Consider the following 27,486-nt stretch of genomic DNA (forward strand, 5'->3'; position numbering starts at 1 on the left):
CTCTCCAGTATTCTTGCCTGGAGAACTCCATGGACACGACTTAGGTACTAAACCAGCACTACCACCACCATCCATGTGAGGGCACCGTCCTGAGAGGCAAGACTTAAAATCAGCAAGAATCTCAGGAAATGTGCAAACTGGCTACTACGATGGTACCTAAAAACAAGGATAAAGTAATAGCTCATGTTAAATGTGAAATGCCAGAAACTCTATGGCAGGGGTCAGAAGAAGGGTACACGGGTTCAGAGAGTATATTCTGGGGTGCACATGCTCCATAGAGCCATAACCCCATCAGATGGAGATACTCCACAGGAAGGCCCAGAAAACACATCACGAAATGACAACCCACTCTAGTGTTCTTGCCTGGAGAATCCCAGGGACGGGGGAGCCTGGTGGGCTGCCGTCTATGGGGTCGCACAGAGTCAGACACGACTGAAGTGAGTTAGCAGCAGCAGCAGCAGCAACCTAAGTTGCAAGGAAGGTACTAGTGAGATGATATCTCCTTTACTAGGTTCTGAGTGGAGGCTCTCTTCTGAAGACCAGAAGTGACAGAGGGAAGGTATGTAAGAGAAATCAGGCTCATCAACAGCAACAGGGATAACAGAACCAGGTGAAGATCAGAAGCCACCAGAAGCCAGGTGGGCACAATTATCCTGACAGTGGCAAGGCTGGTGTGTGGGGTGTGCTTGACCCACAGAAAGTTACTGACATAATTAATAAAATATGGCATGCCAACAAGGTGACTATTCAACATGTACATTCAAAATAAATCAAAGATGAATGGTCACAAAAGTGGAGGGTAGTTGCCCCAATAATGTCTCAATCACTGACTCAGTTTCCAAATCTAGCTAATTTTTGGACCCAGAACTCACTGATTGAAGAAGTCATCTAGTCTCCAGAGGGAAGGACCATGTGACATTATAACAAGAATACAAGGTAGTAATTCCCCCAACTTCCCCCAGAGACCTACAGCCCTTTAATCCAGCAACTGTGCACTGGGGAGACAGACTACTCACACATTCTGAGCGCACAGAGCAGACAGAGATACTAGGAGACCTGAAGCATCAATACGCTGTCAGTCCCTGTTGGAAGGACCTGGAGCCCAGTCATAGATGGAGCCCTGGCCAAGGTCTAGCTCGTAACGGGCCCTGGGACCACAGACCCACATGGTGGTGATTTCCTCAGCCCCCACATACAGAACCAGGACAGAAACCTACTTGGTGGCTGCTGCAACACCCGTAGCAAGTCCTTGGCCCATGAGCTAAGAGATATAATTGTGGAGAAAGCCAAAAGGAAGAAATTACAACTGCCCAACCCAATCCTGACAAGAGGTAAATTAGGAAACCAACGTAATATTGGTTGGGGAGTGGGGAATGGAAATTAGTTTTCCCTGGGGGTCTAAAGAGACAGCATGAAAGTGTGGTCCCAAGGGCTGTGGGCAGGTCGACACTGTAGTTCAACTCCCCCTTCATCCCCCTCTTTTCCTGTTCTTTCCCTTACAAAAGGGTAGACCCCAACTGCACTCCTTAATAACTCCATCTAGAATCTGATTCCTAACAGGCATCTGCCACCGTGAATGTAAGCTACATTTCCTTTTCAAATAATTTGGGGTTTATCTTCAGGATTACGTCCCAGTTTAATTTGGTAGCGGTAGTAGGTTTTGTTTCGAGAAAACTTCCCAAAGTAGAGTTACGCTAGAAAGTACCTTTGAAAAGTCTGTGGGGTTTTTCTCTGGGAAGAGCCCAGAAGGGTAATTCCTGATTTATAGGTGGTCTCTGCATTTTAAATTATTGTTGACTCGGGTCAGTCCCCATTTCTTATTATAGATCTTAGGTAACTTCTCAATTCAACGTTAAACACACACACACACAGTTTTTCTGATTCTAGATTGACAAAGCTCATTCAAAATTAGCTTTTCATCCAGAAAGCTTTTCACTGGTTATGGAATTATTTCTCTTTTTGTTTCTGTGGAATTATTTCTCTTTTATTTCAACAGGATAAGTATATAGGCCATACACTTCTCTTTTTATTTCAACAACATTTAAGTATATAGGCCATATATGCTATATTCACGACTCAGCAGTTTCTTGGTAAGTATACTAAAGTCACCCATATAAAGACAAATTTTATTTACACAAACAGACAAATAAAAACAAATATGCTGAGAATTTCTTTTTCTTTTATGCCACCTTGCAGTATTCTCTATACAACCTCTTGATTAATATTGCTACCTACAAAGTTACACATAATTGCAAAATCTTATATAAATTTTAAAGGGTAAGAAATTTTAAATATGAAAAACTTCTAGTAATTAACTGTACCATGAATTCTTGAATTTTAGAGTTGCTCAACTATGTCTATGAGTAAGTATAATTTAATTAAATAAGTTAAATAATAATAAATAAACACAGGTTTTAAAAAGGCAGTCCATACTAACTGCTAAATGTACTTTGCACTAAAACCTTGGGTAACAAGACACTGGAACTATTCTAAATATTTTGCAAGCTGATGAGAGCACTTTCTGCTACTGAATTCAACTTCTTCAAATTAAACCTTATAATAAAAAGAAACCAGAAGTATGTCTATAGTTACAGTTGATGCCAGTGATGAGTTCATTTCTATGAAAAACCAAAGCAACATGTATGTTTTTAAATAGTACATGGTTTCTGTGGCTATACAGAGACAAATGGGACCACTGTTAGTGTGACAAAATTCTCTCAGAATATGTTACTAAATTATGGCAGAAGTCTCTACTTTGAAGGAGGAAAAATCAGAAAATTTTATAGCAGCCTTTGGTCCACAATTAAATGAAGTATTCAGTGAAATATTATATTGCATCTTAATCAAATACAGTAGACTTAATCAGAGATTCGTGGATGTTGCTTCGTTCTGGACCCTGTGGATCGTACTAATTCATGCTCACTTCTCTGCCTCTCCTACCACAAAAGAGTTAGAATCACCCAGGAAGATGATACAAGACCAGATTTTATCAGTAGCCAGAGACAAAATGCAGACTGCCAACAATCATGAAAAGGCTTACTCAGGTAATTCAGTCACTGGCCCCTGCCTCAGTCACCATAATTATGAATCCCAAACCAAAGCAGCTGAAGTTTCTTGTAAGAAAAAAGTATCTTCAGGGAGAGAAACACAGATAACTTTTGGGGGGACAGACACATGACATTATCATTTGGCAAGCAATATTTATGAGGATATACATACATATATTTCAATCAAATAACTTATAATTATTAAACATATTGTACCAAACTTGAACATTTTTATAGTTTTTTATGTTAGATTATCTTTAAGTTTTTGAAACCCAACTTAAATATAGACAAAACAAAGATTATACGTACTTGAAAGAAACTGCCTCCATGAATTCATCCAAAAAATCATCATATTCAGGACCTCTCACTCTTCTCTGCCGTAGTCCAATGTACAATGGATCTTTAAGTAACTCCTATTTTTTAAAAAATTACCATAAATATAGAAACAATTAAAGGCAAATCATTACTTTTTCTGAGTGAGCCTCAGTTTTCTCGTATGTATAAGAGTAGAAATTTAAATAAAATCTAGCTATACTGATTCAGAATTAACCTACAGAGCTATTATTTAGTATTCTATATATCTACAGTGTTAATAAGAACATGAAATATAATTACTCAACATTAAAAGCAATCTTACATTTTCACTGTTATTCTTAGGTCTTATTAAGTTTTTCCAAAACTAATATATATCAGACAACACTACTCTGTTCATGCTTTAGAACAGGTAATTTTATTAAATCAGTTATTAATTGAGATACAATTTATATACAGTAATACACACACATTTATAACAAAAGCTCTCAGTAAACTAGGAATAGAAAGGAACTTCCTCAACCTGGGCTTGCCAGGTAGCTCAGACGGTAAATATCTGCCTACAATGTGGGAGACCTGGGTTGGATCCCTGGGCCAGGAAGATCCCCTAGAAAAGGGAATGGCAACCCACTCCAGTATTCTTGCCTGGAGAATCCCACGGACAGAGGAACCTGGAGGGCTATAGTCCATGGGATTAAAAAGAGCTGGACACCACTGAGCAACTAAAATTTTCTTTTCTTTCCCCAACCTAGTAAAGAGCATCTGTGCAAAACCCACAACTAACAACCCCTAAGATTGGAAACAAGACAAAGATATTTACTCTCATTATTTCTATCAAATGCTATATATACTAGAGATCCTAGCCATTACAGTTATGCAAGAAAAAGAAAAAATAGGAATAAAGATTGGAAAGGAAGAAACAAACTGTTTTTATTTGTACACACATGATCATGTACATGGAAATACTAAAGAATCTATGCAAGAAATCCACTAGGAAAAAACATGTGAATTTAACATGAATGTAGAATATAAGGTCAATTTACATAAAGCAAATATATATCTATATACTAGCAATGAATAGTTGAAATTGAAATAAAATACATGATTCCACTAACAACAGCACTCCAGAACACAAAATTCATAGGGACATATTTAACAAAATATGTGTAAGGCCTATATACCAGAAACCACAAAATATTGCTAAAAGAAATTACAAAGACAAACTTTTTTGGGAAAAAAATGGCAATCTGTGTGATAAAAAAAGAAACAATGTACAAAACTATCACTTTCAGTAATCTAGAAAACAGAAAAATGGACGTATAAATCTGACTAAAAAGATTTTCAGGAATAATGTTGAATGTATAAATTGGCTGTATGCTAAGGCTAAAACGGATAAGAACTATAGAAGGAAATGTCCCGTCTCTGAGAAAAATTTAAGCAGAATATAGAGGGCACAACACTTGTCTGTAAAAGATTTCTAAAGTAAAATAAGGCCAGCAGCCAAAGATCAAATTAACTGTGTGACTGTAACAAGTCTTTTGAGAGCCTCTGAATGATTTAAAGTGGAACCTAAGAGACCCAGGTTCCTAAAAGATTTTTGTCTAGTTTAGTGGGGCTGGTCCACAGCACTCTGCTATGTCAGCCAATATACAGAGAAGGTCTGTTTTGAAAAGAACTGTGAGTAGGGCCTTTATCTAGTGGAGGAGACTATGATCTAATACACAGAAAGCTAAAAAAAAAAAAAAATGTAAGGGTACTGCACTGCTTGGGTTAATCGACACAGGGACACTTCGAAATGAAATACTTCACTGGGTCCTCAACTATCCACTGGCAAGAAGCTTGCTGAGAAAGTTACTCAGGATGCAACACAGCTATTTCTTATGGAAAAGGAAGACTATCTAAGAGGATATAACCAAGAACCCAGACAGCAGAGCCAAAAGCCTCGGAGAACAATGAACTACAGAACCACATTCTGAGGAAATGAAACTGGGCCCGATTCAAAGAACATTCCCTGTCCCTCAAGTAGGTGGCCTGGCAACTTGTCCAGTGCAAATTCAGAATTGCTATGAACCACTTAAGTGTTATATGATTCTTATCCCGGCCATTCTGGATGGGAGTGTTTATTGTGGGGGTTTTGTCCTTGCCATCCACTGTATGTCTGGTATATGGGAACAGATAAGACCAGTCACACACCACGGAGCGAAACACAAGAATATTCATTTGCATCTAGACCTGATTTAGATGATGGGATTCTGAACTTTGGGCCTGCTGTTGCTACTGGGATGACATTTTTGGAAACCTAGGATGGATACAAGCATATCTTACCTGCAGAGTGTGAACAATGTGTGAAGAATCAGAATCTATAGGAAGGATGAGAATCTATACATTCCAAGCATTCCAGCCTCCCTAGCCATCTCAGGGAATCATGATCATTAATAAAATAGTAACTATTTTAAGTTACTATGTTTAGATAGGTTATAGATAAACAATATGATTTTGCAGGTATACTTAGATGTTATTAAGAAGGTTAAACCATGTGAATTACTTGAGTTGGAATTTGCTTAAAGCCAACAGGAATTATAGTCCAGGTCACATCTGGTGTCTTAGAGTAATTACTAATAGCATTCTCTCTCACTGTGACACTGCCTTGGTTTGGCCAATACATTTTGTTGGTCATCCCACTTCTAATGTAGTGCACAACAATGAGTTAAGGTTTTCTGGCAAGCTGGAAGTTAACATATCAAATCATAAAAATGGATTTCACATGAAATGTAGAATCTGAAACTGAGTGCTGTTGTAAAGCCCAGCTGTTCCTTGAAGTCTAAAAACTTTAAACAATCTACTGGCAGTCTTCTGAACAGCTGATGTTGAAGTGCCAATGAGCGATTAACGGCTGCCAGAATTAAAATACTTTCTCCATGTCTGGGATATATTTGGACTTCTAAAATGTGAATCAGAAAAAGAACACAATTGAGAAAAGATGTCACACGTTTCCCCTTCTCTGTTCTCTCATTCTTTCCCATGCTAATAATTAAAGTATATCATAAAGAAGTCTGGCTTCAGTGAAGTGTCAATTATGAAGATCTATGAACAAGATAGCTTTTGAATTAAACCAGGAAGTTAAAAATTCTTCTAGCCATAATGTCTCTGTCAAAAATTACTATTCTTTTTTTTAAAAATTTATGATAATTAAGCCTTCAATAATGAGTACATTCTTGGAAAGTTGGCTGACAAAAAAATAACATCTACAAAAAGCAATTTAACAAGATTATCCCATTTTAATAATGGCTCCACGGACCATGTAGCCTGGCACAGAGGTGACATTAATTTGTTGGATTAAAAGTTTCTCGCAGCCAAGAGTAAACACTTAATAGATGTTTGTTGGAAAATAAATGAAAATAGATGAAAGACTTGGTATTAAGCAGACACTTAAAAAAAGATAGACCTTCTTTAACAAGACGGGACACGTGCAATGCATTTGTTGTCACTGAAGACTTACAAAGACTTAGGAGCATGTGAAAAGGAAAAGCATTAGGGAGAGTAAAGAACAAAGCATATGGAGACACAAGAAGAGTTCCCAGAGGAGATAAGGAGAGCATATATTGGTAACGTTAACTATTTGACTTCTTAGCACTGCCACAGTTCTGAAACCCTGGAAATTCTGATTTGAATAGTAATCACTGTTAACTTTCACCCTGTTCATATCTCTCACATTTCTACCTTTCTCATCTAAAATTTTTGAGAATTACAAAATATTTTCTTAAGATTTTAAGGCTTTAAAAAAATCATTACAAAAAAACAGTACTTCCTGTGAGAAAATTTGAGAGCACCGAAATGTAAAATCAAAACCAAAGAAAACCAATAAGCTCTACCCATTCAGAACTACCCACCACTAGCACCTTGATGCATATTCTTCCAGGCTCCTCTCTCTACATCTCTGCATGTACAATATTATCTGTCCAAATTGGGGACAGTATCATAGACTGTTTTATAACTCTTTTTCACATAAGAATATATTGTAAAAAGTCTTCACATCACTCACTAGATGATTATTTTTAAAACTTGTGATCTGTATTGGAACTATACCTTTCTAGAAAGGATGAATAAAGTTACAATCCCCCTACCCCACTGACATATAAATATGTTCCTTTGTGGCAGCCAAAGGAAGAATTTTATCTTTCCACATATATATGTGTGTATATATATGAAATATAAATGTAAAATGTATAATATATAAATATATTTTTGTAATGTTAAAGTAGTATGCACTTATATTTCTTTTCTAATAAAGAAAGCTGAGTGCCAAAGAATTGATGCTTTTGAACTGTGGTGTTGGAGAAGACTCTTGAGAGTCCCTTGGACTGCAAGGAGATCAAACCAGTCAATCCTAAAGGAGATCAGTCCTGGGAGGAAAGACTGATATTGAAGCTGAAACTCCAATACTTTGGCCACCTCATGCGAAGAGCTGATTCATTTGAAAAGACCCTGATGCTGGGAAAGATTGAGGGCAGGAGGAAAAGGGGATGACAGAGAATGAGATGGTTGGATGGCGTCACCAATTCAATGGACATGGGTTTGGGTAGATTCCAGCAGTTGGGGATGGACAGGGAGGCCTGGTGTGCTGCAGTTCATGGGGTCACAAGTCGGACACAACTGAGCAACTAAACTGAACTGAATATCATTAAACATTTTTCATAAGTTTATTGACCATTTTCACGTCATTTTAAAATTACCTGTAACCATGTTTTCTTAGGTAATTTGTATATTGCATATTTAACATTTTCTTATTAACTTAAAAGTTTTCTTTGAATCTAAGAACATTTTAAATCTTTATTTGCCATGTTATGAATATTTTCCTTTTCAGCATTTATTTTTAAACTATATTTATAACATATAGATAATCATATTCTATGCTGTGATTTACTCATTCTTTTCAAATAAAAGACCAAATTCTGCAAAGAAATTATATAAAATTTTTATTGTTTTGCTGTTTCATGCCATCAATATGATTAAGCAATATAACTGCCAATGGTCATCAAGAGTCTAAAGCAATACTTTAAGTGTCAGCATGCATATGAGCTGGCATGAAATGTTAAAAAGCTGTGGAAATAAAAATGACTAAAATTTGACTGTGATTCAGTAAGTCTGAATCAGAGCCCAGGATTTTGCATTCTTAACACATCCCCTCATTAATTCTGAACTGAACATTCAAGAGACATACACTGAGAACCACTTAAATTATTAAGCTAAAATAAAAGTATTCTACTTCCCTAAAAGTTCCCATCTCAGGTAAATTTTTTTCTATTTTAGTTTATATAACAGGCATTTCTAAGATATATCCCACACTTCAAGGAATTCCTGAGACTTAGAGTGCATATAAAACCAAACCGCAATCCCCATTCTCTTTCCCAAGGCATCGGTGTTGTGCTTCAGAAAGCAGATGAATAAATCCTTGATATAATCCATTGTCGCACTAATTTAGAGAGGGTGAGCTAAGAGGAGACAGTGAAAAAGTAACCATGTGACAATACAAACCAAGTCAGGCGGTGAGGATTATCTTCTCTTCTCTGACTTTACTATAATGATTAGGAGTCATTCAAATGCAGGATCACTTACTGAAGTGGCAAGCATAATACGAAAGGACAAAGATAAAAAGTGAGGAGGCTTGAGAGAGAGATGCTGAGGATCTAGCTGGGACCACGTGGTAGACAGTGAAGTGAAATGCTCCTCCCCGCAAACCTATAAACACACTACCTTATGTGGCATAAGACCTTGTAGATGTGACGAACGGTGAGTCCTTAAAAGTGAAAAAACCTTTTCTGGCTGTAGTCAGAGAAAGAAATGTGATGACGGAAGCAGAGTCAGAGCAACACTGCATTGCCAGTTTTGAAAACAGATAAAGGGGGCCACAAACCAAGGAAAAGGTACAGCCTCTCAAGTTGGAAAAGACAAGGTGTGGAACTCAGCCCTGCAGACATCATTCATGATTCCAGCCTTTTGAGACGTGCCCTCGAGCATTATAAGGTCATATATTTGTGCTGTTTTCAGCCACTAAGTTTGTAATAATTTGTCATGATAGCAACAGAATACCAGCCACATTCTAATGTCAACACTGACTTCTGTACGTGAGCTGAAAAATACACGGTAGGTACATATAACAGAAAATCTATAAGGTTTTTATTTTGTTCAGTTTCTCTCCAACAAGCTGCTTCATGCCAAACATAAAGAGCTCTTTCCAGAACACAAGTAGGAACCTCCTCAGTGGAAGAGATTTCAACTTTGTGACTTCCAGTTCCATCACAAGATCTAGATGATTCTAGATCTTGATACACTGTACATATGATCTGAAGGCCAGACTGAATATAAAACCAGATCAGAAAAGCTGAGACCTGGAGCAATGGTTTAATAAACAGAGACTGACTACGTAGAGACGATAAGCTCCCATACATACCGAATAGGAGCATGAATTCTCCAGGGCCTCTTGAGAACTGATCATGCGTTACAGGCTCAACTGGGTTTGCAACCTCCCCCAAATTCATAGGTTCAAGTCCAAATCCAAGTATCTCAGAATATGACTGTATTTGCAGACAGGGTCTTTAAAAAGATAATTAAGTTAAATGATGTCACTAGGGTGGGCCCTACTCCAACATAACTGGTGTCCTTCTAAGGAAAAAAATTAAGACACAGATACACAGAGGAAATAACCATGTATAGATACTGAAGAAAGACAAGCCGAGAGAGAGACCTCAGAAGAAACTGACTGCTGATACCCTGATCATGGATTTCTAGCCTTTAGAACTGTGAGAAATAAATGTTATTGGTTAAGCCACGCAGTTTATGGTACTGTTATAGCAGCCCTAGCAGGCATACCCCACGTGGCACAAGCAGCAGTGTTTAAGACCTAACAATACATGGAAGAGCGTGCAGGGTCCACAAGGCACATTTATTCACATTTTTAGTAAAATATCAAGCTTTGATATTGGTCACTTACTTAAAAGACAAACGATAAACATAACTTCCATGAAAAGATTTGTCAACAACAGGGAAAAAAATAAAGTATGGGTCCTCTTAAAAGGTAAAAACAATTTACTTCAGGTAAAAGATAAACTTTTATACACACACACACACACACACACACACATATGTGTGAACTCATGGACTTGTAGCTTGCCAGGCGCCTCTGTCTATGAGATTCTCTAGGCCACCATACTGGAGTGGAGAGCCTTCCCTTCTCCAGGGGATCTTCCGAACCCAGGAATTGAACCCAGATCTCCTGCACTGCAGGCAGATTCTTTACCATCTGAGCCACCAGGGAAGTCGCTATGAAAAGATTTGGCAACAACAGGGAAAAAAATAAAGTATGGGATCCTCATAAAGTGAAGTGAAAGTCGCTCAGTCGTGTCTGACTTTGCGACCCCATGGACTATACAGTCCATGGAATTCTCCAAGCCAGAATACTGGAGTGGGTAGTCTTTCCTTTCTCCAGGAGATCTTCCCAACCCAGGGATTGAACCCAAGTCTCCTGTATTGCAGGCAGATTCTTCACCAGCTGAGCCACCAGGGAAGCCCGTTCTCTTCAAGACAAAAACAATTTACTTCAGGTAAAAGATAACCTTTATATAGCAACTGCTTTACAAGTAAATTAAAGAAAACATGGACCATGAAATAACAGATTAAAGAAAAGGTGAAAACACAATCATCCTACCTAAACAAATGCTTTGCATTATTAACTTAAAAAATAAGAGTATATTTTAGTCAAGCGCTTCTGTAAACTTCGAGTTGTAAGCTGCAGAGATTTAAGAAGTCAGAAAGTGAGGACTGTCTTACCAATCAGCTGTTAATTCCTTTTCCAGTTTCATTACTACTCAATATAGTTATTTATGATAAAAGAAGAAAACATTTGTAAAATAATTTATTAAAAAGGGATCTAATCCTCAAGAAATTTTCTAGATTCTGGAAAAAAAAAACCTAAATGTTGTGATCAATTAATTTTGTATTTTTATTATGAAGTATAAAACTGAACAGAGAGCCACAAAACAGATGAGATTAAAAACTGCTATAACAGATATTTTGACTACAAGTGGGTTTCCCACATGTGAAAGTAGAACAAAGAATGGCAACATAAAAACTACATTTTCCACAAACCCATCAACTCAACCATATTTTAGTGAAGTAAATTTTTTGTCTTCTCAGTAAAGTAGTAGTGCAAGGATAAAGAGAACAGAATGTCAATCTGTGTCCAAGATAGGGGAATAAGAAGACCCTAAACTCACCCCCCCAGACACACCAAAATGACCATTCTTTACAGAACAAGTATCTATAAGAAAGACCTGAAGTTTTACAGAAAAGATTTTCTACAAAGCAAAAGACAGGAAGAAGCACACTGAGACAGATGAGGGGCAGAGACAAGACAGTGAGGACCCATACCCCTATGTCAGCCACCAAAAATAGGAGGAATGTCACGTTCAGAGGTTCTTCCCAAGGAGCAAGGGGTCTGAGCCCAGGAGTTCTGTACTGCAAAGATGAGTCCCCAGAATATCAGGCTTTGAAAACCGGTAGGTCTTCTGTCTGGGAGAGCTGGAAGGCAGCAGGAAACGAACTTGGCTCTTAAAAAGTATAAGCAAAGTTCTCACACACTCCGATTTCCTGTCCAGAGGCAGCAGTTTGAAAGCGGGGCTGGGTCCAACACACTTGTTAATCTTAGAGAGCCACCTAAATATGCAGGAAGCAATTGGAACTGCCCTCAGGAAAAGAAGTGCTGGCAACAGCCACTTGGGAGAGCTCATTCTGTGTTAACACTGGCTCTGGCAAGGCTCCATTTTGGTCTCTTCCTGCTAGCTTATTAACACCAAGGTCAAAGCCCCATACTCCAGCAGGCCAGCATTAGCCACAAGTTTCCCAGCTGCACAGCCAGCAATGTAGAGACCCTGCCTCACCCACCAGTAGGCTGGCAGCAGGCCGGTGCCACCCTGTGTCATGCAGCCAAATGCACAGGAAGCCTACTCTCCTGTCCAGTAGGCCTAGAGCTACCTGTGAGGCACAGCCTCACAGTCAACCAGCGCAGGAACCAGCCCTGACTACCAGCATGCCCACAGGAGCTGACCCTGTCAAAACAGAAGGATGCACCCAGTCCACACAGGGCATACCCTTACAACAAACAGCACTGGTAACCAGAGAGAAGACTGCTGCTGGGTCCCCTAGGACATCACCTACATAACCAGATATAAACATGCCAACATCTGTTGGACCATAGAGAAAGCAAAGGAATTCCAGAAAAACACCTCCTTCTGCTTCACTGACTACAATAAAGCCTTTGACTGTGTGGGTCACTACAAACTGTGGAAAACTCTTAGAGACATTGGAATAACAGACTGCCTTATCTGCTTCCTAAGAAAACTGCACCAGAGTCAAGAGGCAACAGTTAGAACCAGACACGGAACAATAGACAGGTTCAAATTGAGAAGGGAGTACAATAAGATTGTATATTGTCACTTGCTTATTTAACGTATATGCAGAGTGAAAGTGAAAAGTGAAGTGAAGTCGCTCAGTCGTGTCCGACTCTTAGCGACCCCATGGACTGCAGCCTACCAGGCTCCTCCATCCATGGGATTTTCCAGGCAAGAGTACTGGAGTGGGGTTCCATTGCCTTCTCCTATATGCAGAGTACATCATGCAAAATGCTGGACTAGAAGAATCACAAGTTGGAATCAAGACGGCTGGGAGAAATACCAACAACCACAGACATGTGGATGATACCACTCTAATGGCAAAAAGTGAAGAGGAACTAAAGAGCCTCTTGATAAGGGTGAAAGAGGGGTGTGTAAAAGCTGACTTGAAACAACAAGAAAAACCTAAGATCATGGCATCCTGTCCCATTATTTCATGGCAAATAGAAGGGATATAAGTGAGAGTAGTGACAGATTTTTCTTTTCTTGGGCTCCAAAATCACTGCAGACAGTGACTGCAGCCATGAAATTAAAAGATGCTTGTTCCTTGGAAGAAAAGCTATGACAAACCTAGACAGCATATTAAAAAGCAGAGACATCACTTTGGTAACAAACGTCGATATAGTCAAGCAATGATTTTTCCAGTAGTCGTGCACGGATGTGAGAGTTGAACCATAAAGGAGACTGAGCGCCAAAAAATTGATGCTTTCAAATTGTGGCACTAAAGAAGACTCTTAAGAGTCCCCTGGACTTGCAAGGAGATCAAACCTGACAATCCTAAAGGACTGTCCTGAATATTCATTGGAAGGACTGATGTTAAAGCTGAAGCTCTAACAACAACTGCAGCCACCTGATGTAAAGAGCCAACTCATTGGAAAAGATCCTGATGCTAGGAAAGACTGAAGGCAAAAGGAGAGAAGGGGATGGCAGTGGATGAGATGGTTTGATAGCATCACTGACTCAAGTACATGAATTTGAGCAAACTCTAGGAGAAAGTGAAGGACAGGGAAGCCTGGCAGGCTGCAGTCCATGGGGTTGCAAAGAGTTGGATATGACTTAACAACTGAACAACAACATGGGGTACTTAAATACATAAAACAAGTATTAACAACATAAAGGGAGAAAGCAACAGTAGTAACAGTAAGGCATTTTAACATTCCACTTATACCAGCAGACAGGTCATCTACACAGAAAAGCAATAAGGAAACATCACCCTTAAACAACACATTAGACCAGATGTACTTAATAGATTTATGAAACATTCCATCCAAAACCAGCATAATGCACATTTCTTTTCAAGTGCACATGGAACATTCTTAGGACAGATCACATGTTAGACCACAAAACAAGCCACAGTAAATTTAAGAAAACTGAAATCATATCAAGTAGATTTTCTAACCACAATGCTATGAGACCAGATCAACTACAAGAAAAAATGCAAAAAAAGCAAACACGTGGAGGCTAAAATACATGCTACTAAACAACTAATGGATCACTGAAGAAATCAAAAAAGCATCAAAAAGTGCCTGGAGCTAAATGAAAATAAAAACAAAATGATCCAAAACCTATGGGATGCAGCAAAAGCAGTTCTCAGACGGACGTTTATACTGACGCAAGCTTCCCTCAGGAACTAAGACAACTCTCAAACAACCTAGCCTTATAACCAAAGGAGCCAGAAAAAGGACAAAACATCCAAAAGTTAGTAGAAGGAAAGAAATCATATAGGTCAGAGCAGAAATAAATAAAACAGAAACTTTAAAAAAAGATCCATGAAATTAAGAGCTGGGTCTCTGAACAGGTAAACAAAATTGATAAACTTTTAGCCAGACTCATTAAGAAAAAAAAATCCAGAAGGCCCAAGTCAATAAGGTCAGAAATGAAAAAGAAGTTACAACAGACACCACCGAAATATAAAAGACCATAACAGACTGCAATAAACAAATAAGATGGACAACTGAGAAGAAATGAATAAATTTCTAGAAAGGTACCCTATCCCAAGACTGAACTCGGAAGAAACAGAAAATGTGAACAGACCAAATACCAGTAATGAAACTGAATGAGTAATTTTTAAAACTCCCAACAAACAAAAGTCTAGGACCAGACGGCTTCAAAAGTAAATCCTACCAAACATTCAGAAAAGGTTTATACCATTTCTCTACAAACTATACCAAAAAACTGCAGAGGAAGGAACAGTTCCAAACTCCTACAAGGCCAGCTTCAGTTTGACACCAAAATCAGACAAAGATATCACAAACAGGCCAATATCACTGATGAACACAGACGCGAAACTCCTCAACAAAATACTAGCAATCTGAATCCAACAATACATTAGAAGGATCATACACCATAATCAAGTGGGATTTATTTCAGGAATGCAAAGATTCAATTTCTGCAAATCAATCAGTGTGATACACCACATTACCAAACTGCAGAATAAAAACCATATAATAATCTCAATAGATGCAGAAAAAGCTTTTGACAGAATTGAATACTCATTTATGATAAAAATTCTCCAGAAAGTGGCCATACAGGGAGCTTACCTCAATATAATAAAGGCCATATGTGACAAACTCATAGCCAACATCATTCTCAATGGTGAAAAGCAGAAAACATTCCCTCTAAGACCAGAAGCAAGACAAGGATGTCCTCTCTCACCACTTTTATTCAACATAGTTTTGCAAGTCCTAACCATGGCAATTATACAAGAAATAAAAGGAATTCAAATTGGAAAGAAAACAGAACTGTCACTGTTTGTAGATTAAATGATAATATGCATAGCAATGAGATTTCCTAGGTGGCACTAGGGGTAAAAAACCTGACTGCCAATGCCGGAGATGTAAGAGGCACAAGTTTGACCCCTGGGTTGGCAAGATCCCCTGGAGAAAGGAATGGCAACCCATTCCAGTATTCTTACCTGAAGAAAACCATGGACAGAGGAGCCTGGCAGGCTACAGTTCATGGGGTCACAAAGAGTTGGACACACTGAGCAACTTAGCACATACATAGCAAATTTAAAACGTGCTATCAGAAAACTCCTAGAGCTCACCAAAGAATTCAGTAAAGTTGCAGGATACAAAATTAACACACAGAAATTTCTTAGATTCTTATATACTAACAATTAAAGGTCAGAAAAAGAAATTAAAGAAACAATCCCATTTAGCATCATATCAAAAATAATAAAACACCAAGGAATAAACCTATCTAAGGAGGTAAAAGAGAGAAAGCTGTAAGACACTGATGAAAGAAATTGAAGATGACATAAACTGATGGAAATATATAATGTGTTCATGGATTAGAAAAATTAATGTTGTTAAAATGACAACATTCTGTGCCTATTCTACCCAAAGCACTGAATAGATTCAGTGCAATCCCTATCAAAATACCATGGACATTTTTCACAGACCTAGAACAAATTTAAAATTTTCTATGCAAACACAAAAGAACTCCAACAGCCAACACAATCTTGAGAAAGAACAGAGCTAGAGGAATCTGGATCTCTGACTTCAGTTCAGTTCAGTTCAGTCGCTCAGTCATGTCCGACTCTTTGTGAGACCCCATGAATTGCAGCACACCAGGCCTCCCTGTCCATCACCAACTCCTGGACTTCACTCAGACCTCACGTCCATCGAGTCCGTGATGCCATCCAGCCATCTCATCCTCTGCCGTCCCCTTCTCCTCCCGCCCCCAATCCCTCCCAGCATCAGAGTCTTTTCCAATGACTCAACTCTTCGCATGAGGTGGGCCAAAGTACTGGTGTTTCAGCTTTAGCATCATTCCTTCCAAAGAAATCCCAGGGCTGATCTCCTTCAGAATGGACTGGTTGGATCTCCTTGTAGTTCAAGGGACTCTCAAGAGTCTTCTCCAACATCACAGTTCAAAAGCATTAATTCTTCGGCGCTCAGCTTTCTTCACAGTCCAACTCTCACATCCACACATGACCACTGGAAAAACCATAGCCTTGACTAGACAGACCTTTGTTTTCAGACTATATTAAAAACTATAATAATCGAAACAGCATGATACTGGCACAAAAACAGATGCATAAATCAACTGAATAGAACAGAGAGCTCAGAAATAAACCCCACACACTTATGGTCAATTAATCTATGACAAAGGAGGCAAGAATATGAAATGGAAAAAATCTATTCAATAAGTGGTGCTGTGTAAACTGAACAGCTACATGTAAAAGAATAACATTAGAACATTCTCTACCATCACACACAAAAATAAAATCAAAATGGATTCAAGACCTAAATGTAAGACCAGAAACTATAACACTCCCAGAAGAAAACATAGCTGGAACACTCTGACATAAACCATAACAATGCTTTTGAGTCTGTCTCCAAAAGCAAAAGAAACAAAAGCAAAGATAAACAAATCAGATCTAATTAAACTCGGCTTTTGCTCAGGAAAGAAAAGCGTCAACAAAGCAAAAAGATGACCTGCTGAATGGGAGAAAACATTTGCAAATGATATCAATAAGGGGTTAATATTCAAAATATAGAGGCAGCTTATATTAAAAATCAAATAACCTGATTATAGAATGGACAGAACTGAATAGACATTTTTCCAAAGAAGACATACAGGTAGCCAATGACACATGAAAAGATATTTAACTTCACTAATCATCAGATAAATGCAAATTAAAGCCACAATGCGATATCATGTCACACCTCTCAGAATGGCTATCATCAAAAAGACCACAAATTACAAATGCTGGCAGGATGTGCAGAAAAGGGAACCCTCGTACACCACTGGTGGGAAAGTAAATTGGTGTAGCCCCTATGGAAAACAGAATGAAGGTTTCTCAAAATACTAAAAACAGAACTACCATATAACACTCTGGTTATATACCCAAAGAAAACAAAAACACTTAGCTGAAAAGATGCATGCACCTCAAAGTTCCTAGCACTATTTAGGACTGTCAAGGTTTGGAAGTTACATAAGTATCCACGAGATGAATGGATAAAGAAAATGTGGCGTGCACGCGCGCACACACACACACACACACACACACAATGGAATACTACTCAGCCATAAAAAAGAATGAACTTTTGTTTTTTATAACAACATGGATGGACTTGCAGAGTATTATGCTAAAGTGAAAGTGAAATAAGTTTGACAGAGAAAGACAAATACTGTAAGATATCATTTATATGTGGAATCTCAAAATAAACTAGTGAACATAACGTAAAAGAAACAGACACAGGTACAGAGAACAAACTAGTGATTATCAGTACAGGAGAGAGATGGTGCAAAGGACAATAGAGCGATAGGAGATTAAGAGGTCAAAACTACTATGTATAAAACAAATAAGTTACAGGATATATTGTATATCACAGGGAATATAGCCAATATTTTATACAATAACAACTATAAATGGAATATAACCTTTAAAGATTTTGAAATTGTGAATTAGTATGCTGTACACTTGAAAATTACATCAGTTCAGTTCAGTTCAGTCACTCAGTTGTGTCCAACTCTTTGCGACCCCATGAATCACAGCATGCCAGGCCTCCCTGTCCATCACCAACTCCTGGACTTCACTCAGACTCACATCCATCAAGTCAGTGATGCGATCCAGCCATCTCTTCCTCTGTCATACCCTTCTCCTCCTGCCCCCAATCCCTCCCAGCATCAGAGTCTTTTCCAATGACTCAACTCTTCACATGAGGTGGCCAAAGTACTGGAGTTTCAGCTTCAGCATCATTCCTTCCAAAGAAATCCCAGGGTTGATCTCCTTCAGAATGGACTGGTTGGATCTCCCTGCAGTCCAAGGGACTCTCAAGAGTCTTCTCCAACACCACAGTTCAAAAGCATTAATTTTTTGGCGCTCAGCCTTCTTGACAGTCCAACTCTCAAATCCATACATGACTACTTGAAAAACCATAGCCTTGACTAGACGGACCTTAGTTGGCAAAGTAATGTCTCTGCTTTTGAATATGCTCTCTAGGTTGGTCATAACTTTTCTTCCAAGGAGTAAGCGTCTTTTAATTTCATGGCTGCAATCACCATCTGCAGTGATTCTGGAGCCCAAGAAAATAAAGTCTGACACTATTTCCACCGTTTCCCCATCTATTTCCCATGAAGTAGTGGGACCGGATGCCATGATTTTAGTTTTCTGAATGTTGAGCTTTAAGCCAACTTTTTCACTCTCCTCTTTCACTTTCATTAAGAGGCTTTTTAGTTCTTGTTCACTTTCCACAATAAGGGTGGTGTCATCTGCATATCTGAGGTTATTGATGTTTCTCCCGGCAATCTTGATTCCAGCTTGTGTTTCTTCCAGTCTCAACCATACATCAAGTAAAACAAAAATCAAAACCCTAAGGTACTTGGCAAAAGCATTTCTAAGAAGAAAGTTGATAGCAATATATGTCTACCACAAAAACAAGAAAAATCTAAAACCATCTAAGCTTATACTGCAAGAACTACAAAAAGAAGAAAAAACAAAACCCAAAGAAAGAAAAGATCATAAAGATCAGAGCAAAAATAAATGTAATAGAGACTAAAAAAAACAGAAAACATCAATGAAACTAAGAGCTGGTCCTTTGTAAAGATAAACAAAAGTAATAAACCTATAGTTAGATTTATCAAGGAAAAAAGAGAAAGGGCCCAAATACATAAAATCAGAAATAAAAGGTGAAAAGTTAAAAAAGAAACACCACCTAAACACAAAGGATCATAAAAGAGTACTATGAACAACCATATGCCAATAAAATGGACAACCTATTAGAAATGAATAAATTCTTAGAAATTTACATCTCCCAAAAACTGAATCAGGAAAAAATATAAAATATGAACTACTTCTTACAAGAAATGAAACTGAATCAGTGATAATAATAATAATAATAAATCTCAACAAATGAAAGTACAGAACCATGAGGCTTCACAGGAAAACTCTATAAGACATTTAAAAAAGAGTTAACACCTATCCATCTTAAACTACTCAAAAAACTAGAAGAGAAAGGAAGCCTTCCAAGCTTATTCTAAAGGCCACTATCACCTTGATATAAATAATAAGAGAAGGACGTTCCACACAAAAAAAGAAAATTAATAGATAATGTCACTGATGAACATAGAAACAAAAATCCTAAACTAAATATTAGCACAATAAATTCAACAATACATCAAAGAATCAAACACCATAATCAAGTGGGATTCATCCCAAGAATGCAAGTATGGTTCAACATCAGCAAATCAATGTGATGTAACACATCAATGTGAAATACTACATTAACCAATTAAATAATAAAAAAAATCATATAATCATTTTGACAGATGCCAAAAAGCCTTTTAACAAAATTCAACATCCATTAATGATAAAAACTGTCAACACAGTGGGTACAGAGAGACCACACCTTAACATGATAAAGATCTCATTTGATGATGACATTCTAGGCCTAGGTTTGATATTTACGTTCAACTTTTAAAAAGTCTATCTTAATTAACCATTATTTTTCACCTCTATTTCAGGAAATTCTACCTTTAATTTCTATATCTATCACCCATGTGTGCATGCTCAGTCGTTTCAGTCGTGTCTGACTCTTTGTGACCCTACGGACCATAGCCCGCTAGACACCTCTGTCCATGGGATTCTCCAGGCAAGAATACTGGAGTGGGTTGCTATGCCCTCGTTCAGGGGCTCTTTCTGACCCTGCGATTGATCCCATGTCTCTTATGTCTCCTGCTCTGGCAGGTGGGTTCTTTACCACTAATGCCACCTGGCAAGCTCATCTATCACCCACAACTAACCCAAGTATCACCAATTACAGATGAACAAAATTATTTACTTCTTAATATATAACTTTTTTTTGGGGGGTGGCAAGAATACTGGAGTAGGTTGCCATTCCCTTCTCCAGGAGATCTTTCCGACCCAGGGATTGAACCCGGGTCTCCCACATTGTAGGCAGATGCTTTACCATCTGAGCAAGTTAATATAATATCATAATGGATTTAGACTCTAGGTGTAAGAGGGATGAAATTCCACAACTGTGAAAAGAGGCAGGGTGTCTTCAAACAGATGGATCCTAAGAGAACAGTGCAAGTATTTAGTATTTAGAAAGAGGTCTAATTTTTCACTGACTCCCTGTAAGTATGAATGAGCACCCTCTCATGATGGTGGTGGTAAGTTCTGAAGTGGGTGCTTATCTCTTTTCTCTATCTTCCTCTCTGCTCCAAGGGGAAGCGTACAAAGTACAGGAGACCCCAAGACCACCCCCTGTTGTTGGCGGTGGTCCAACACACAGGGCCATCAACCATCTCTAGCCTAGAGGCTTCCACTTATAGGCTTCTGAAGACAAACTGATGGGTTGGGGTTTGAGTCTTAGAAAGGCTGACATTGTAGGCTAAGAGTTTAGGGGTCAACACGCTTCCATGTAATCACTGGGAGAAATTTTATATATTATAAAGAATTATCTGGAAGGTCCCATAGGAAAAAAAATTCACTAGCACAAGCAGGATTAGCAAATAAGAATAAATTATCAGTAATTGTAAAAAACTGTCTCTATATTTTTTCCCCTAGTCTTAATATTGGGTTGGCCAAAAAGTTCATATGGAAAAACTCAAACAAACTTTTTGACCAACCCAATATTTTCTCATGTTTTTGAGGAACCTCGTATTTACAAGTTTTAAGACAGCAGGAACTCAGGGCCTGTCAGGGGCTAGATTCCAGACTGCCAGTCAGAGTGAGAGGGCATCTGTGTGATCTGGGAGGAGATACAGATGAAACTACTCAGTCCACGAAAATAGGGATAGGAAACCCTTAACAAATAAGCATCACAGTCTAAGAAATGCCCTTGAAAAGCATAAACAGCACTAAATCCCCAACGTGAACGTGAAGTCACTCAGTTGTGTCCAACTCTTTGCAACCCCATGGACTGTAGCCCACCAGGCTCCTCCATCCATGGGATTTTCCAGGCAGAGTACTGGAGTGGGTTGCCATTTCCTTCTCCAAATCCCCAAAGTACAGTTTAAATGGAAATAGACTGAATTATAAATTTCATCCCTCTTACACCTAGAGTCTAAATCCATTATGATATTAACTTGCTCAGATGGTAAAGCATCTGCCTACAAATGCAGGAGACCTGGGTTCAATCCCTGGGTCGAGAAGATCCCCTGGAGAAGGAAATGGCAACCCACTCCAGTATTCTTGCCTGGAAAATCCCATAGACAGAGGAGCCTAGCAGGCTACAGTCCATGGGGTTGGAAAGAGTCAGACCCGAGAGTGACTTCACTTTAATATGTAACTTTAAGATTCTATCAATGCAGTAAAGAGAAATGCTGAACTCCAAATAATCTACTGCAGACTTTTAGAACAAGATATCAGACTGACTACACTTAATAAATTTCTGCCTAGTATAAAAATAGTAATTTTTTAAAAGTAACTATGATACCCTAAAGTAAATCATATACTCTACAGGATAATGGGGTGAGTGCTTACTAAAGGATAATAAAACACAAAAGAAGCTGATAAAAGATTATTTATATTATAGAAAAGAAGAAAAGAAAAAGAGAATGAATAATTTTTCTTATAAGAGTTGAGGGATGGGTTTGAGGAGAGAGAAAGAATCAAAGAGGAAAAAAAAATGAATTTCATGAGGTTCCTTAAATAATCTCAAAATGCAGGAATGGTACTACTTCTTAAGGTGTATAGTTGTTACAGACTTAAAGTGTTTACCTCATTTTCCGTTCCCACATCCAGCATGACAGGCAAACATTGTTGAGGGTTCATCCCTCCACAAGCTGTATACAGAGCCAGTTTACCCACGGGGATGCCCATCCCATTACAGCCAAGGTCTCCCAAGCCAAGAATACGTTCTCCATCAGTCACCACAATAGCCTTGAATAAAAAGAAAAATATATTAATAGATGTTTGCAAATCCTGGGGCATAGTTCCTACTCTCTATTTCTGAAGTTAAATATTTATGCAATGAAATACTAAGCTGTCGGAAAACATAAATGATGGACATGATTTTATATGATCATAAATGATGGAAATGATTCTGTATAATTATTAAGTGTAAAAGAGTGGGGAGAATAAATTGGAAACATGTATTTTAAATGTAGTTTTAAAATATATACATATGATTAATTTGATTGTTTAAAAATAAAAAGACAAGGTATACTCATAAAGATTCAAACAACTCAAAGAACTCAGTCTTCAATCAGGAGGAGTACACGGGCAGAGTACAGATAAATAAAAAGTGCAAACTGGGAAATAAAGTGAACTTACGATGGCTTGGAAACTAATCACATCCATTTTGAGTACTATTAGAGGAGAGCCCATGATTAAATAGCACATAATTGCTGAGGAGTCCCCAGTGCTCTGATCTTTAGTTTATGTACCCTAATTTCACAACAATGCTGATTCATCCTCTTCAAATCTTATTACACTGGATACTGTTCTACCAAGCACGGTCTACTGCTACTCTTAACTGACAGTAGAGTATTACTAGGCAATTTTATTTTTTTTTACTTTATTTCTAGTTTAAGTTTATTTTAGTTTATTTCTAATTTTAGTTTATTTTTATATCTAAAAAGCATGCATTTTAATCATGCGGAGATTTTAATTCTAAGTAATTTGTTGTCTTTACTGAAATTAATGGATCTATCATCTTTATTCCGTAATTCATGGCCATTATATGAATTTAAGCAAAACCAATTTTGTGAGACAAAATTTATGAGATTTTCTACAAACTACTACACCTGTCATATCCATTGAGCCTAGAATAAAATGTCAGTTATTTTACTTTAGATAAACTGATGAATTAGCTTCTCTTTCTTATACATAAAAATGGGAATTAAAAAAGGTGCTTTTCAGAGTAGATGCATGAAATTAGGAACCAACTGTGTTTTGCTCACCACCATACACCAACACCTAGCACAGCACTTGGCACACAGAAAACCATCCACAAGCATGAGTCAACTGAATAAATCTATGATTCAATACTGGAGAAGGGAATGGCAAACCTCCTCAGTATTCTTACTTGAGAACCCCATGAACAGTATGAAAGCAAAAACGTGGGACACAGAGAGACGAACTCTCCAGGTCAGTGGGTGCCCAATATGCTACTGGAGATGAGTGGAGAAATAACTCCAGAAAGAATGAAGAGACAGAGCCAAAGCAAAAACAACCCCCAGTTGTGGAAGGGACTGGTGATGGAAGGCCATAAAATTAAGACGCTTAATCCTTGGAAGGAAAGTTATGACCAACCTAGACAGCATATTAAAAAGCAGAGATATTACTTTGACAACAAAGGTCCATCTAGTCAAGGCTGTGGTTTTTCCAGGAGTCATGTATGGATATGAGAGTTGGACTGTGAAGGAGGCTGAGCGCCGAAGAATTGATGCTTTTGAACTGTGGTGTTGGAGAAGACTCTTGAGAGTCCCTTGGACTGCAAGGAGATCCAACAAGTCCATTCTAAAGGAGATCAGTCCTGGGTGTTCACTGGAAGAACTGATGTTGAAGCTAAAACTCCAATACTTTGGCCACCTGATGTGAAGAACTGACTCATTGGAAAAAACCCTGTTGTTGGGAAAGATTGAAGGTGGGAGGAGAAGGGGACAACAGAGGATGAGATGGTTGGGTGGCATCACCAACACAATGGACATGGGTTTGAGTGAATTCCGGGAGTTGGTGATGGACAGGGAGGCCTGGCGTGCTGCAGTCCATGGGGTTGCAAGGAGTCAGACACAACTGAGAGACTGAACTGAACTGATGATTCAATACAATGAAATCATGATATACAAGAACTTAACCACAGTACCTGATACATTACAAATTCTCAAAAAAACTGTAGGTATTAATACTATTATTATCATAAGGACTAATGTACAGAATCAGAGCATTTTAGAAGTAAGGGGGGATTTGGAGTATATTCAGCCTATCCCTCTTATTTTCTATCCCTCTTCAATCCCTCGGAAGATCAGAGAACTGAAATAATTTGCCTCAGGTGATTTATCTGGTTAATGTCAAAGAACCAAGACCTGAGTGTTTGCTTTTTCTACCACACAATAATGCAGAATATATACAAAAATTTTTGTGACCTTTTCGTTTAGTTTTCTATTCACCTATATTAAAGAACAGCTCTTAAAGTACTGCCTTAGAAGTAAATACATTGAAGAAGAGGGTGAAAATTATTTCTGCCTATTCCATAAAGCTGATCTTTGTCAAATCTTCCATGTCTCATTACAAAGGGTCAATATGTTAGGCTCTTTTGGAGGAGGCAACTTGAGACACTGGCATTCAGTTCCCACCACCACACACGACTGTGTAATCCACCCGGGCCTTCCTTTCCTTATGGAATTACCATGATACTAAATACATGAGTTAATCTAGGTAAAGTGTCTCACTCAGAAAGCTACCAAATATCAGATACAACATTATTCTATTTTCATTAGCTTCCTTTCTCCCAGAGAAGTCCCATGGGATACCTGAGGTTACCATGATAAAGGAAATGAATTAACAGATGTGTTTTTGCCCACACTGATTCTTCTGAGTAGATGATCAATTACAGAAGAAACAGGAGTTTGCTTAAAGAAATTCAGATACTACTTCAACATTTTTTCAACACTCATCATCATTTACAATAAATGAATAAATACTAAAAAACTTGACAGAAATAAAGGGGAAACTTAGAATCTAAAGGGTATCAGGGTAAAATTAATCCACTATGCAAAAATCAATTGGATATAATTGAAAAGCTAGAGAATGCTACCATTACCTAGTATTGTGAAAAGGGTCAGTGTGTTATGGGACAGAAAAAGAACAAATGTGCCACAATGGGAAAAAAGTGGTAACTAACTTACCTTGATGACATCTTCTGGCCATGCATTAAGAACAGAAGAAATATGCCCTCGATCATGGATACTAATAAAGAGACCCCTGACAGGAAAGAAAAAAAGAGCAATTTTAATTTACTTCAGACTTGTCAAACTCTCAGGAACATTTAAAACAATTTTTTAATCCATTCACTATATCATCAATATATATATCAATATATATCATTTGATAATTTTTATCAAAGCCATTAAATATATTTCCATCTTTATCAATAATGTTTACCAAAATTATTTCCTTAAACAAATAAGGGACAGGAATCTTATAAGTAAGGTTATTATTTGCAATATTATTAGTTATCATATTAAATAATATATTGACATCTACAATAAAGGCAGGTTAATCCTTATAACACATATTCTTAAGTATTTTTAACATTCCCAATTTTTATACATAGTTTAAATAGCATTATCATTTCTCCCATAGATTAATTTACAGTCTTCATTAAATAAGATAATACATGTAAAAGCACTTTGAAAAACAGCATGAAGCATATGTACACAGGCATTTTCACTGTATATTCCATTATTACATATTCACAATGTGAAGACAGGACCACCTATAGGAGTGGGCTGAAGTGACAAACACATGCTGAGCAGTCCTTTAATGTGAAAATTACCTGTGAAACCGTGATACTGAGTTCCCCCAAAACCGAGTTTATGATTAATCCCTCTATCCAAAACTTTTACTCTTTCTTGTCCCCTCAATCCTCAGTCAATTCAAGTCAGATGCTAAAATTACTGTTGTTAACATTGTTAAGGCACTAAAAATTGCTGATGTTGATATCATCGTTGATGTATTAAAGATAACATCATTGCTATTATACATAAACATTATTAACACACAACCTTGGATTGTTTCTCTAAGGCAAGATGAGCCAACAGACCCCCAAGCCACGGGCCACCTGGCCAGAGAGTCCAAACCAGAAGCCTCCTGATACTCGAAACCGTGATTAAGGAATATAGTTAAATATAAGATGATGACTGACCCCAGCCTCTGTTCTTCCCCTTTAAAAACACCCAACTCAAAGACCAAGCCTATCCCCTACCCCTTTGTTTGGCTTCCTGCAATAAACCCTTTGCTGCAAACTCCTGCTACCAGAGCTCAGCTTCACTTGATTCTTTGCTTTGTGGTCTCAGTTGTTTGTAACTGTTCTTCACTCTCAGTTTTAACTCTCAGTCTTTAACAGTGCTCTCCTATGGCCTCCCAATTCCTATGAAAGCTTAACAAGGAACTTTAAAAATTAAAGTAAAAAATGTGCAGATGTCTTAATATTCCCACAAAAACATAAATGAGTGAACAGTCTTTGGCACATACCAGTCAAACAGGCCTGCAAGAGTTAAACAATCTTGGTTATTCTTTAGCTGTTACTACTAACAAACACTTGTAGCTAGACTTGTCCTTCACAAAGCTATTAATAATTACTCTGACTCCATATAGATTACACTCTGCACCTGGCATTCTTCTCCCCTTTCACTCTGTTGTACCATTCTGATAGCATTTCAGAAAGAAGGTCATGGGCTGATAACTTCAGGGACACCAGATAGAGTTGCTGAGCTGCATGATCTCAGCTGTGGCCATTTTAAAACTTCGCAAAAGGAAAAACAAAAAACAAGATCTTCATTGCTTTGAGCCTTATCACCTACCCACAGACTACAAGCCCGGGGATACAACCTCTCTCTATTCCCAGTACTTGAGGAGCTAGCCTGCTGTGCATTCCACTGTGCCAAGAAAAGATAAAGCCATTTTTCTATTTCCTCCAAACTCTGTTTCGGCATTTTCGTTCGGCACCGGTGGACAGGGGTGGTCAAGATTTTGGCAACATTAACTTCATTTATAAGTT

At 38.0% G+C, this 27,486-nt stretch overlaps 1 protein-coding gene across 1 annotated transcript in view; it reads right to left on the reverse strand.

Moving 5' to 3' along the window:
* ME1 (malic enzyme 1) overlaps positions 1-27,486 on the reverse strand; it is a 209,981-nt gene that overhangs the window by 92,120 nt on the left and 90,375 nt on the right. The window contains exons 4-6 of the mRNA XM_069598978.1: positions 25,613-25,688; positions 22,482-22,643; positions 3,357-3,460 (exon numbers count right to left, since the gene is read on the reverse strand). Of these exons, the coding sequence (XP_069455079.1) occupies positions 3,357-3,460; positions 22,482-22,643; positions 25,613-25,688 (342 nt within the window). The remainder of the gene's footprint in view (positions 1-3,356; positions 3,461-22,481; positions 22,644-25,612; positions 25,689-27,486) is intronic.

The sequence above is a fragment of the Ovis canadensis genome, chromosome 8, assembly GCF_042477335.2.
Source record: "Ovis canadensis isolate MfBH-ARS-UI-01 breed Bighorn chromosome 8, ARS-UI_OviCan_v2, whole genome shotgun sequence".
Lineage (NCBI taxonomy): Eukaryota > Metazoa > Chordata > Mammalia > Artiodactyla > Bovidae > Ovis > Ovis canadensis.